The following is a 12,012-nucleotide window of genomic DNA, read 5'->3' as shown; positions in this document are numbered from 1 at the left end:
AAATTTCAAGCATGCCCCTCCTCTCTGGGAAGTCTGTAATCTAGAAATAGTAAACATAATTTTATGATCTCCTACCTATATAGACACACAAAAACAGCAGCTGTCCAACTGAAGGGTTCTCATTCAGTATGAGAATACAAACACATGCAAGGAGCTTGTAGGAACAATCCTAGAGCGTCTTTGCAGTTTTTAAAAATTGATGAACCAGACATGGCATGTGTGTTGTTTTGGTATTTACTCACATTCTTACTTAGGTGAAAGGGGGAAGCGATAGCTTTAGATTAGAAGTTGCCTTGTTTTAATTATAGCTGTTTGTATAACCTTCCTCCCAGCCAGCTTCTTTTATACCTGTGTTGAATATTGGGGGGTGGAGAGGGGGTGTCTAAGAAGAAGGTGTGAAAGCCAGGCTGTTCCACTGATTGAGCAGTCATTGATAGAACCTAGCATTTATATGGAGACGACCTTCACTGAGTTCTGCACTAGGTACCTGTTCAATACCTGATCTTGAAGTTACACTCATTCCACCAGCATGGACAGCCTAAGTCACCACAATTCTGGCCCTATTCTAGATGGCAAGATGTAGCTAGGGTTCTTCTTTTGATTCTTAGAAATGGTGGAGCAACCAATAAGATGCCATAAACTACCGTCTGTCCTTCCTGCTTAACTTCCTTCCACCAGGGATACCCACTGGGGCAATTAAAAGGAATATAGTTTTAGAAGGTAGATTTTTGACCCAACAAATGGGTATTATTAGCTTGTTCATGCATATAATAGAAATTAGTGTTGTCTAAAGTGCTTTACAAGTCCATCTTCACAGAGAAAGTAACATTTAATAAAAGAAACATAGTATGTTTATATAAAACCAATGTATTTTATTTAGCTCCATACAAAAGAAGGTGGTTAAAGACATTAAATGAGGATGAGTTATCTGTAGGTCGAGGCAGCAGTTTGCGCATGTTTACTTTGGTCACTGAGCCACCCTACAGCCCCATCCTCTGTTATAAGCAGGTGCTGTAAACGGCAACTTTCTCACTTATGTCCTTAAGGAGTGAGCGCACCTCTCCTTCCAGTCGCACCAGTTCTTGAGCTTTATCTTCTAAGTACTTTTGATTGTCCTCATACTTCCTTTCTAAGTCTGTGGAGATGATAAAAGCAGTAAGAATGAGCTGTTTATAGCATATGATCTTAAAGTAAGACCATGAAAACCTAAGTCTTCACCCTTATAAAAGACCAATTGGGAAGAAAAGACCCACCTTCTAACAGCTGAAGTTTGCTGTTGGCTTGGGCCAGGAGTGTTTTTGCTTCATTTTGTAGCAGCTCAGCTTTCCTCCTGGCATCTGCTGACTCTTCAGTTTTTTGGGCAATTAAACTCTCTACCTTCTTATATTTTTCATCAAGTTCGCCATCTAGAGTCTGCGGATCCAGTTTAAGACAGAAAGGTGAAACTGTTATGTCAGTAATTACATTCAAGAACCTTAGATTAAAGACATTTTTTTTTTTTCCCGGAGAAGCCAAGCATCTTAGATTATGGAATAGCTTCATATTAAGTTGTAATTTTAACAACAATGCAAGGAAAATTAAGAATTACAAGCCTGCTACTGTAGCACACACACAGGTGAGTGGCCAGCTGTGGTGCATACACATACTTTAATCCGGGCACTCTGGAAGGGGGAGGTGGATCCGAGTTAGAGGCCAGCCCAGTCAACACCACCTACTCCCCTCCAAATAGAGAACACAGGGTTTGAAACAACAGGTACAAACTGATTATGAAAAATCACTTCTAGAGGTTTTAAATTTTTAAATAGTGTCATTTTTTTCCAATGCCATAGGAGATTTGTGCCTTCAGATTGTGATAAACAGGTCAGGAAGAGTAGTCTCACGCTGGCAGATGGTTTTCCTAGGGTTTGCCTCTCTTCCAACCCAGGGTGTGCTGAGATTATTCTTATGCACTACTGGAAAGCCATGTCGACTTACACACTTCTCATGTGACAGACTTAACAATTCTGACTTCACTCCCAAGTTTAAAAAGCTGTCTTTGGAAGTACATTTAGAAATGAAATGTGTGTCAAACATAAAATTGCTAAACATAGTACCTTCCCAGTGAGAAACAAAAGGTAGCGATTTGATTTTCTACTAGCTACTCTCTGTAAGGGACTCCAGGCTTTTCCCATTCTGTCTTACATTGTTCTCAAATGGGTGTGGCCAACTGCTATGCCAAAAAGACTATGCTATGCTATTCCTACAGTACAGGAATACCAGTCGAGTGAGTATACCTCAGAGTATCTATGTGGTTACAGTTTTACCCCATAATCCACTCTTTATTCATGTATCCAAAAGACTTTGTAGGTCACTGGGCTATTCGTATCTTAACTAATGTCAAGGAAGGTAAGGAAAAAAGTAGTTGCCTACTCATCAACTTAGCCATGAAGTTACAAAGATTTACTTACCTTCTTAACCTCGTCTGCACTCTGTTTTACACTATATACGACTTTTTCAATATAGTCTGCCTCCCCAGAGTTCTGGGCAGCTTTACGCTTAAGCTCTTCCACATTCCTCTCAAGCTTGCTGATGCGCTGGGAGGCATTGGTCAGGGTTTCCTCAGACGCTGCTGTCTCAGATTCAATCTAAAGGTTTAATGTTAACCATCCAGACTTCGTTAGTCAAGTTCAGGGGAGGGGAGGCTGCCATGCTAGTAGTCTGCACTAGATCAGAAGCACTGACAGAATTAGGACAGCTTAGAGGAGTGGTTCTAAACCTGGGGTTGCAACTGCTTTGGGGGCTGCATATCACCTATTTTCATAACAGTAGCAAAATACAGTTATGAAGTAGCAACAAAATAATAATATGGTTAGGGGCCACCACAACATGAGGAACTGTATTAACGCGTGTTAGGGAGGTTGAGACTACAGCACACATCATCCTTACATCTGCTGTCTAAGCTGTGTTTAGCTAAAGAACATTCACAAAAGAGCCAACTGTGAGGAGGAGTTCCATTCTGTGGAAAAGTAAACCAGCAACTTGAGTCACCATTTTAGACAGTCCTGTCAGCTCCATGTTAGACTCTGGTAGTGAGGAGGAATTAGCTTGAAGATGTGAAGACTCAGGACACTAGAAATACTGAGTTCCCCCCAGAGGAAATGCAACTGGTAAGCGTCTATAGTTGGTCTCCTTGGAAAGATAGCACTGTCTTAAAAGCTAGCTCTGAGTAAGTGTCTGGCCTTTAGCTTCCCTTAAAAGTGAGCTTCACGGATAGGTATGTTCCACAAAACTACCTGAATAGCAAAACATTTATCAAAGCTAATGTTGGGAGAGACACAGGCCAAAATTTGTAAATCAAGCCAAAGATTCTCAGCCTCTTAAGTGTACCATTAACCTGGAAAACAATTGTGAATAATTAAAATTAATAATAAAATTGTTTAAGCAATACTGCTTAATCTCTGACCCACTTTCACTTTAGAAAGTGCTAAGAGAAACAGTTCTAACTTATTTAAAGGACTAGTTTGCAGTGTTACAGGGACTCTGTGTGTTTCCTCCGCTCCTTACCGATGTTAGCAGGTTCTGGGTCCCCTGGATATCCTCATCAGCTTGTTTAATCGCCTTCTCTGCTGCAACCTGGGCCTTTTCTGCTTCTTCCAACGCCTCCTTTACCATGTCTGCAGTGACCTTAACATCTGTTGCACTTTTGCTGTGCAGAAGAACAAACAATGCTTTTAACATGAAACCATTTTTCCCTTGGAAAAACAGCATGTTCTTTGAAAGCATGTCCACCTGAAAGGCCCTTTGTTAGTTAAAGAAGTCTCTTACAGTATGCTGGCTACATCCCGCCCTGTCAACCCCGGGTTGCCAGTGTGTATATTCAGATACCTTGCTCTCTTAGCTTCTTCCAGCAACAGCTCAGCTCTGGCAATGTCAGCAGCACTCTGCTGCAAAATAACTTCTACTTGGGAAAGGGTTTCAACTCGTTCCCGGATGTCTTCTGTTAGGTTTTGCAACTGCTGTGGGGTGCTAGGCATTTCCATCTTCAGTACTTCGTTCGCAACGGCTTCAATACTGTCCAGATCAGCGCTGTCCTCTGAGAAGCAGAGACCAAAACACCACAGAGCTGATTCACTCAGCCACATGCCAAGCCCCTGCCATCTCAAGAGACACACCCTTGCTATTTAGAGACAAGCCCTTGGAAAAGGAGGTGCCAGTAGAGTTTGCTGTAGGCTGGAGAGATCACAGAAGATGGGGAACCAGGCAGGTTTTGAAGGACAATTCAGGCAGAGGGGGCAGACAGCATACTGTACATGTATAGCTGTGGCTTCAGGTTACGGAAGATGAGAGCCCAGCATTTAAAGCTGGAGCTGCAAGGGAACAAAAAACCTTTACACTTAATGAGGTTGTTATACACGTTGTCCCAGACCAAGGGCAGCTGGGTCTACATAGTGAGTGGGGATAACTAAGACTACATAGAAACCCTATCTCAAAAAGGAAAAAAGGATTGGTATTCCTTATCAGTTACCTATGTTTAGGGAATTCTAGAAGGGACTGAGTGCAGTAAGAACCAAGACTGTACCATCAGCAGAGGTTCAGATCTCTTTAAGGTGTTTTCATTTTTTTTTTTTTTGACTAAAACATAAATATGGACCCCAGAGCACTTAAGCGGGGGAAAATATATGGTCAAGTCATGGCTTCCACATCTTGTTTCCAGTTATCATTGGAAAGCAGATCTTATAACTTTCTGTTAACAGAATATTGGAAAATCAGGTAAAATCACCGTCTGCCAGTTTTTATAGGCACATCCCACTTTCAGTGGGCATCTATGTATGGACTGACTAATTCCTGGCCAGAGGTGCATGGCAGAGGTTTCTATCCTCCTCAAAGGGTCCGCTTCCCTCATCAGACACTGTCTTCATGTCAGACTGCAACTTACAATGGGGCTGCATCAAGAATGAAGTTGATAGGCTTAATACTGGCAAGAGATGCGGCAAAGCAAGTCCCAGACCCATGACATTACACTATTTTCTGGCCTGGCTATGTGGTATCATAAATACCCTTCTTGACCAATTGATCCAGTTGGGGGTTTTCTGTGTCTTCCACCAGTAATATCCATGGTGATAGTATGTGCGCTATAAACAAACCTTAAAAATCTAAACCAGACTCTAGAGATTTCTCCACAGAAAATGCTAACTGCTAGGTTCTGAACATAAAACCGTGGGGCTACTGCCAAAGAAAACAACTCCTTCAAGATCCCCATGATAGAAACTCTAACTCAGTTTTCAGAGTAAATGTTTTGACTTCTGAATAGGCTGCTCAGACCCAGCAGGTATGGCAGTGCTGGAAAGTAATTCACAACATCTATTTCAAGAAAAGAAGGGCTACAGAGAGGGCTTAGTATCAAGTACTTACTGGCCTAGCAGAGGACCAGAGTCTGGAGCCCAGCATTCACTTGGGCAGCTTACAAATGCCTGCAGCTCCAGCAGACCTGACATCCCTTCTGGTGTCTGGGCACCTTTGTACGTACATGCGCATACACAATTTTATTTTTCCTTAAGGCAGCTCCGGGTCTCCTCTAGTCTTTTTATCATTGATGCCCGATTTTCCTGCTTCTACCTTTCAAGTACTAGGATTGCAGACAAGCACCTACAAGTTCAGTTTGAAATGAAGATATTTCTTAACACTTTCTGTTATTTTATTTCTTGCCAGAAATTCACTTTACCTACAACTCAGACAGGACTTCTTGCCTCTCAAACAGAATCTCGCAGACACCAGTGTCTGAAGCAGAAGTAAACCACTACTGACCCGTCAGAAAGTCTCTGATTTGCTTGATGAGGTTCCTCAGGTCCTCATTGCTCCTGTCCACTTTCTCTCTGGTGGCATTTGTTTTCAACAGGACATCCTGAGCATTCTGCTTAGCCTCGTCCGCTCTCACTTTTGCTTCAGAGACCTAAACATGAAGAACAAGCCATCTGTGAAACCAGCTTGCTCTCTCTAAAGCAAGCCCAACACTCTAATGTCAACAAACTTAGAAACAAACTCCTCTGTTAAAAAGCATTAAGCTTTTACAAAGACTTAAACACTCAGCATACACGTTCCTGTGGAATATTCTTAGCACTAGCATTTGAAATGTTTTCAAAGCTGTTTTTGGCTCTAAAACACCTGGTGGTCTAAGAATGTATCACTTTAAAACAGTGCCCAAAATTTTGTGTGGTAAAACAATTACATGTTCTCTCAAACTATTGTTCATCTAAGATTTATGCTGCTTTCTCCTAACATAGTGCTATTCCATGAAGAGAAAGCAAATTCTTAGTCTGAGTAACAACCTCACCATCACCTTTTTGACCACACACAGAAACATCAGCTTTTACACTGGACAGTGAATTCAGTCAGCATGTGGAACTGACTCCTTTTCAGAGCCTCCCTACAACTGCAAGCCAAAAAGGAACAAAACCTAAGCCCATCCACTGACTTACCATCTTGGAGAGCTGTTCTACTTCAGCCAGGGCATTCAGGACATCACGGTCAAAATCCATGGCTTTCTGCCAGGCACTATGGGCCACAGTGACCAGACCACCACAGCCAGGCCCTCCACACTTCTTCTCTCCTTCGTCAGTTCTGCAGTTGGGGCCACCACATTCACTTTCAGAACAGTCAGCCCCTGGATGCGTTCCACAGGTCTGTAGTAAGCCAAGGGTCAGGAACAGGGTTCAGAATAAATCAAGAAGGTGGCCCAGAGAACAAAGGTGGATAGGATACATTAAAAAGTGTTCAGAGATGCACGAACCATCCAGCTTGTTCCCACTGAACTTTACCATCTACCCAAACACGGAAGGATGGCATTATCTGCTTTATCAAGTTCTGTCAACGTGAGAGTTCAGCAGCAAGTGCTCTGGTGAATGTGGTCTGCTGTCTGGCATGGAACTCACAAAGCTTGCATCATCCATAGGTGAGATGTAACGAGAAAAGCTGGCAAAGGACAGCACTGAGGACTTAACAGACGGGGGCTGGAGGGTAGGATTTGAGTAAGGAAAGGGCTAGCGCATTTCCCACGGGAAAGGAAGACGTTCGTCTGAACAAAGGTGAATATAACTTTTTCAACTTCCCTCCACCACCCCATCCAGCTAGTGCCCAGTCCTTCCTGACCAGAAACTTCGAGAGATCATCCCGTATGGCTATGGCATACAGATGTAAACAGGGAAATACAGGCATGCTGTATGGTAAGGAAAGGGTTGTGCAGAAACTAAGTTATATTTGGCATTTTATGGAAACTGTGAAGGCAGGCAGGATTTACTGCAATGGAAAACAGTTACCAGAATACCCCCCAAACCTAAAAGTATTTAAAAAAAATACAGTGTTTTTAGTGGAGATACTGTGAACTCTTTGGCCTAAATAACTGTAAGGTACCTATAATCGCAAATATGTTAAAAACTAAATAATGATCTGGTTTATAGCCCATAAAGCACTTTAAAATAATTGTATTCTATGTGTTACAGCAGAAAACAAGTCCCACTCAAGACTCGAACTTAAAGCCTTAGGAGTGCTTTCTGAAAGTGCCCTGGCAGCACACTAGATGTGCTTTGTCCCAACAAACATGACAGGGACAGAGCCAGCATGGCCGAGCTTTTCTCAACGAGGAATGGGAAGTACTGAGGAACACAAGGAGGGAAAGATCTCTTCACAAGAAAATGGCAGTCGAGAGCCCACAGAATAATCAAGATAGTTAAGACAGAAAAAAACAAGAAGCCGTCTTACAGAAAAGCCTGCATAGAGAGGGTACTCATCTGTAGGGCCAAAGCCACTCCTCCACACCCATGTCTCACTCTGAAGTTGCACTCTGTTGAAAGCAGAATGAGTGTGTCCAAAAAACTGATCACAACACAGGACAGGTAGCACTCTTTTCTCTATTTCAGACTGCAGATGTGGTGGGGGCAAGAGGGGCGATGGCAGGTTCAGAATGGTTAATAAGAGTTTTTCCTATCTCCAGGACGCCACGGTTCTTAAGTAAGAAGCAGTTCAGCTTGCTAGGGAGTGGGCTGTGCTGCTCTACGATGCTGTTGGGGCTCTGTGGAGGCATTCATCCTCTTATGCCTTGAGAGAGACCTAGAAATACTTGGTGCTACTCTCCCAGGTACCTCGGGCATAGGGCCCAGGGCAGTATAAATGAATGTCTTTGCAGGCTTTCCACCTGATCCTTAAAGGTTCCTCTGTCTAGGCTGAGAAAAACTAGAAAGTAATGTTGGTGTATATATACAAATGCATCTCGGTTCTCTCAGGTTTCCTCCTATGAAAAATAATAAGGAAATTGCAGGGGAAACCTGGCTTGCCTTCCTTTTGGCCTTCTGCCTGATTTTCACTAAACTCACTACTCAATTTCATCTGGCTCCAGAGCTACGTTTTAAAAGCTTCTATGAAATTAATATGCTTTTTAGGCCAGCTCAGACCTTAATCTTTACCAGGTAATATTACTGGAACAAAGGAACATTTTAACAAACACCAGAGGAAAGTCTGTCCCTGAACAATTTTGAATTCTTCCACTTGGATGCTGCCACTTAAAGCAGAACAAGCAAGTTTTTTTGTTTCTTTAAGGCCACACTATAAAAAGAATCTAGTTTCAGAGAGAAGTCCCTCTGCAGACATAGGAGATGGGGAGCGGCTGCACAGACGAACAGCTGGAGGCAGGAGCAGGCTGGGAAGCACATACTCTGTTCCCCGTGCTTCCCTCAAGCTTGGCTGTGTAGCCCAGCACCTTGAGCCCTGCAGTCACCCCTACAGGTCTGCAAACAGTAATACTGGAGCAAGGCAGAAGGTTTGTGCTTGTTTTGTCTCCTAAAAACCACAGAAAAGGAGACCAAACTCCAAGCCTCACCATCTCTGCAGCAGCCGACAGGTCTAGACTTTGCAGTTTGCCCGCCAGTTCATCCAGAAGGCGCGCCTGTTCCTCCTGCTTTTCCTTGAACTGAGACTCTCGCTCCAACATCAGATCTTCCACTCTGTCTCGGGTGAGGGCTGACTGCTCCACAGTGCTGTTGGGGTCTGTGGTGGAGGCGTTCACCCTCTTTTCTGCCTCAAGAGAGATCTGGAAATACTTGGTGATACTGTCTAAGGCACCTAGGACAGGAAAGGAAATTGCCCACAGTTAACCTCCTTGTCTCTGGGTCCTCACCAAACAGTGCCCATATTTGGTATCTTGTCCTGATTTATACTGTATGTAAGGCTTTAGGAGTCAAGGGAAAAAAAGGAAAAAAAAAAACTATGGAAGCAGAGTTTCCATAATGAACAATGAATCTCTTATGTCCCATCAGCACCTGGTCAGAATCTGGAGGACAAACCTGGTGTGAAAGGAGGAGTCAAGCCATTATGCACACGTTGTCTCTTTATTTAGGCAAATATCCTGGTGTCAGGCAGCCTGGAGATGTCCAGGTGACTGTTTCTATTTATCTGCTTGGGTCCATTCAAACAATTATTATATACATAAAAAGCACAGTACATTTTGGCTGTAGGGACCACTAAGACAAAATGAATAATGTGTTAATTGTGTTGTTAACGTATTGCACCTTTGCTTTTGGGGGAGGAGATTATGCAGCCCATGATATTAATAATTAAAATACTTTCTGGGACCAGAGAGATGGCTTAGGGGTTAAGAGTGTAGACTGCTCTTCCAGAGGTCCTGAGTTCAATTCTCAGCAACCACATGGTGGCTCACAACCACATGTAATAGGATTAGCGCCCTCTTCTGGTGTGTCTGAAAACTTCAGTGTCCTCATATATATAAATCTTTTAAAAAATATTTTCAAGGTACTTTCTAAGCAGCAGTAGTAATCTCAAATGCAAAAGGACTTGTAGAATTAACAAATTTTAGTAGTCACGGAGTCTAAGGAAAGGCCAGGGAGTTACACTGGGAAACGGACCACATTATAGCGCAGCTGGGCCTCTACTCTGTCTTCTCCCCAGGTCCCACTCTGGAAAACCAAGAACTTTAAGCCGCATTTGTGCCAAAGACTCAAATAGTAAAGACTTAAAACTTGGAACACATTTTTAGAAAATAAAGTTTTAAGAGGGTACACACACAGTTATTTATTATTGAGGTTTGAGGATTCTGCACAGAAAGCTCTCACCCTGAATATCGGAGTTTTTGATAAATTCTAGCTGTTCTGCCAGCTCGTTCACGGTCTTGTCAAGGCTCCCTGCTTCTGCCTGCAGTGCGTCCAGCTCTCCGGCTGTGCTGTTACTCCGTGAAGCTGTGTCAGATAATTTCACTTCTACTTGAGCCATCTTTTCTGTGACATCTTTGGTTAATTTCCTGTAAAAAGAAAAGTAAGCTTACCTAAAACCAGCCCAAACCGTCAAAGTCTGACATGTAGGTTTTCCACGAGTACAATCCCTCGCCCCTCATCTTCAGACTAGCTCAGTTATAATCCTCAAATACTTTGAAGAAAATTACAAGTGAACCCTCAGCTGTGCATGTATGTGTGTATGTATGTGTGTGCGCGCACGCGTGCGCATGTGCGTGTACATGGAGGTAGTCTAAGCCTCTGAGGTAAAATGAACAAGGGTGAGCTCTCAATGTAGGCAGCTGTAAGCCCAGTAAGCCCCAACTCAGGCTTCCAGTGTAGGACTGTCTCCCAGCCAACTGCCAAAAACCTTTCCTGTCAACCTCACCTCAGGGCTCTCCTTCAGACAACACAATGCTGCAACCCACCACAGAGGCAGCAGGAGCCGCCTAAAGCATCCTGTCAGATTCTATACCAAGCAAAGCTGCACCAACTCCTCCTTCCACAAAACCACCGCCCCTTTACTTAGAAAAAGGCTGAAAAAGGGTCACAGTCTCCGGAGAATGAAACACGTGGCCTTTACAGTGTTTCAGTTGGAATCTAAACCCCTCTCCTTTTTTTTCCGTGTCATTTCTCTGAGACTGTACTTAAGGAATGTGTGTGTGTGTGTGTGTGTGTGTGTGTGTGTGTGTGTGTAATATATGATACCTGTGTGTACACATGCCACAAAGGAGTGTTGGAGAAGACCTGAGGGCTGGGTTTTACTGATACCATAGATGACCCAACACAGAGAACAGGCACTAAAAAGGGTTAAGGGATTTGGTAGAACTGAGTATATACAATAATTTTTTTCTGAGTTTCACTTTTATTAATTGACTGATTCAAAAAGGCTTTCATTTCTTTTCAGATCTCAAAAATATTGCAGTTAAGAAAAATGTCGGGGGCTGGAGAGATGGCTCAGCGGTTAAGAGCACCGACTGCTCTTCCAGAGGTCCTGAGTTCAATTCCCAGCAACCACATGGTGGCTCACAACCATCTGTAAAGAGATCTGATGCCCTCTTCTGGTGTACCTGAAGACAGCTACAGTGTACTTATATATAATAAATGAATGAATCTTAAAAAAAAAAAAAAAGAAAAAAGAAAAATGTCTAGCCTGGTGGTGGCAGCACGCACTTTTAACCCCAGCACTTGGGAAGCAGAGGCAAGCAGATCTCTGAGCTGGAGGCTAGCCTGGTCTACACGAAGAAATCCTGTCTTCAAAACAATGAAACAGGGTTGGGGATTTAGCTCAGTGGTAGAGCGGTTGCCTAGCAAGCGCAAGGCCCTGGGTTCGGTCCCCAGCTCTGAAAAAAAAAAAAAAGAATTAAAAAAAAAAACAAGGGGCTGGGGATTTAGCTCAGTGGTAGAGCGCTTACCTAGGAAGCGCAAGGCCCTGGGTTCGGTCCCCAGCTCCGAAAAAAAAAAGAACCAAAAAAAAAAAAAAAAGTTTAAAAAACAAAAAAAACAAAAAAACAATGAAACAAACAAACAATAAAATTATCATCTGTCTGGGGCTGGCGAGTTGGCTCAGCAGATGAAAAGCTGTTTGCTGCTAGGCCTGATGAGGACCCATGTTTTGATGCCAGGACCCACACGGTAGTCGGTAGACTTTCCAAGTTGTCCTCACTTCCCTTAAGTGTATATCATAGCAGGCACGCGCCTACCCACATACAAATCAACGGTTTTTAATACACATGTAATATGTTTACTGGATTGGGGA

General features: G+C 43.1%; 1 protein-coding gene across 4 annotated transcripts in view; it reads right to left on the bottom strand.

The window, feature by feature from the left end:
• Positions 1 to 847: 847 nt before the first annotated feature.
• Lamb1 (laminin subunit beta 1) overlaps positions 848 to 12,012 on the bottom strand; it is a 67,270-nt gene continuing 56,105 nt past the window's right edge. For 3 of the 4 annotated variants that reach the window (XM_063261658.1, XM_003750137.6, XM_006239997.5), the window contains 9 exons: positions 10,098 to 10,282; positions 8,849 to 9,090; positions 6,456 to 6,659; positions 5,785 to 5,929; positions 3,865 to 4,072; positions 3,544 to 3,685; positions 2,448 to 2,624; positions 1,254 to 1,413; positions 852 to 1,135 (listed from right to left, as the gene is read on the bottom strand). In XM_063261658.1, coding sequence (XP_063117728.1) covers positions 999 to 1,135; positions 1,254 to 1,413; positions 2,448 to 2,624; positions 3,544 to 3,685; positions 3,865 to 4,072; positions 5,785 to 5,929; positions 6,456 to 6,659; positions 8,849 to 9,090; positions 10,098 to 10,282 — 1,600 coding nt within the window. In that variant the 3' untranslated portion in view covers positions 852 to 998. Of the gene's footprint in view, positions 1,136 to 1,253; positions 1,414 to 2,447; positions 2,625 to 3,543; positions 3,686 to 3,864; positions 4,073 to 5,784; positions 5,930 to 6,455; positions 6,660 to 8,848; positions 9,091 to 10,097; positions 10,283 to 12,012 lie in introns of all 4 variants that reach the window. The other variant, NM_001106721.2, reaches the window with a different exon arrangement.

This window comes from Rattus norvegicus, chromosome 6 (genome assembly GCF_036323735.1).
Source record: "Rattus norvegicus strain BN/NHsdMcwi chromosome 6, GRCr8, whole genome shotgun sequence".
Classification (NCBI taxonomy): Eukaryota; Metazoa; Chordata; class Mammalia; order Rodentia; family Muridae; genus Rattus; species Rattus norvegicus.
This window is presented reverse-complemented; position numbering and strand designations above follow the sequence as displayed.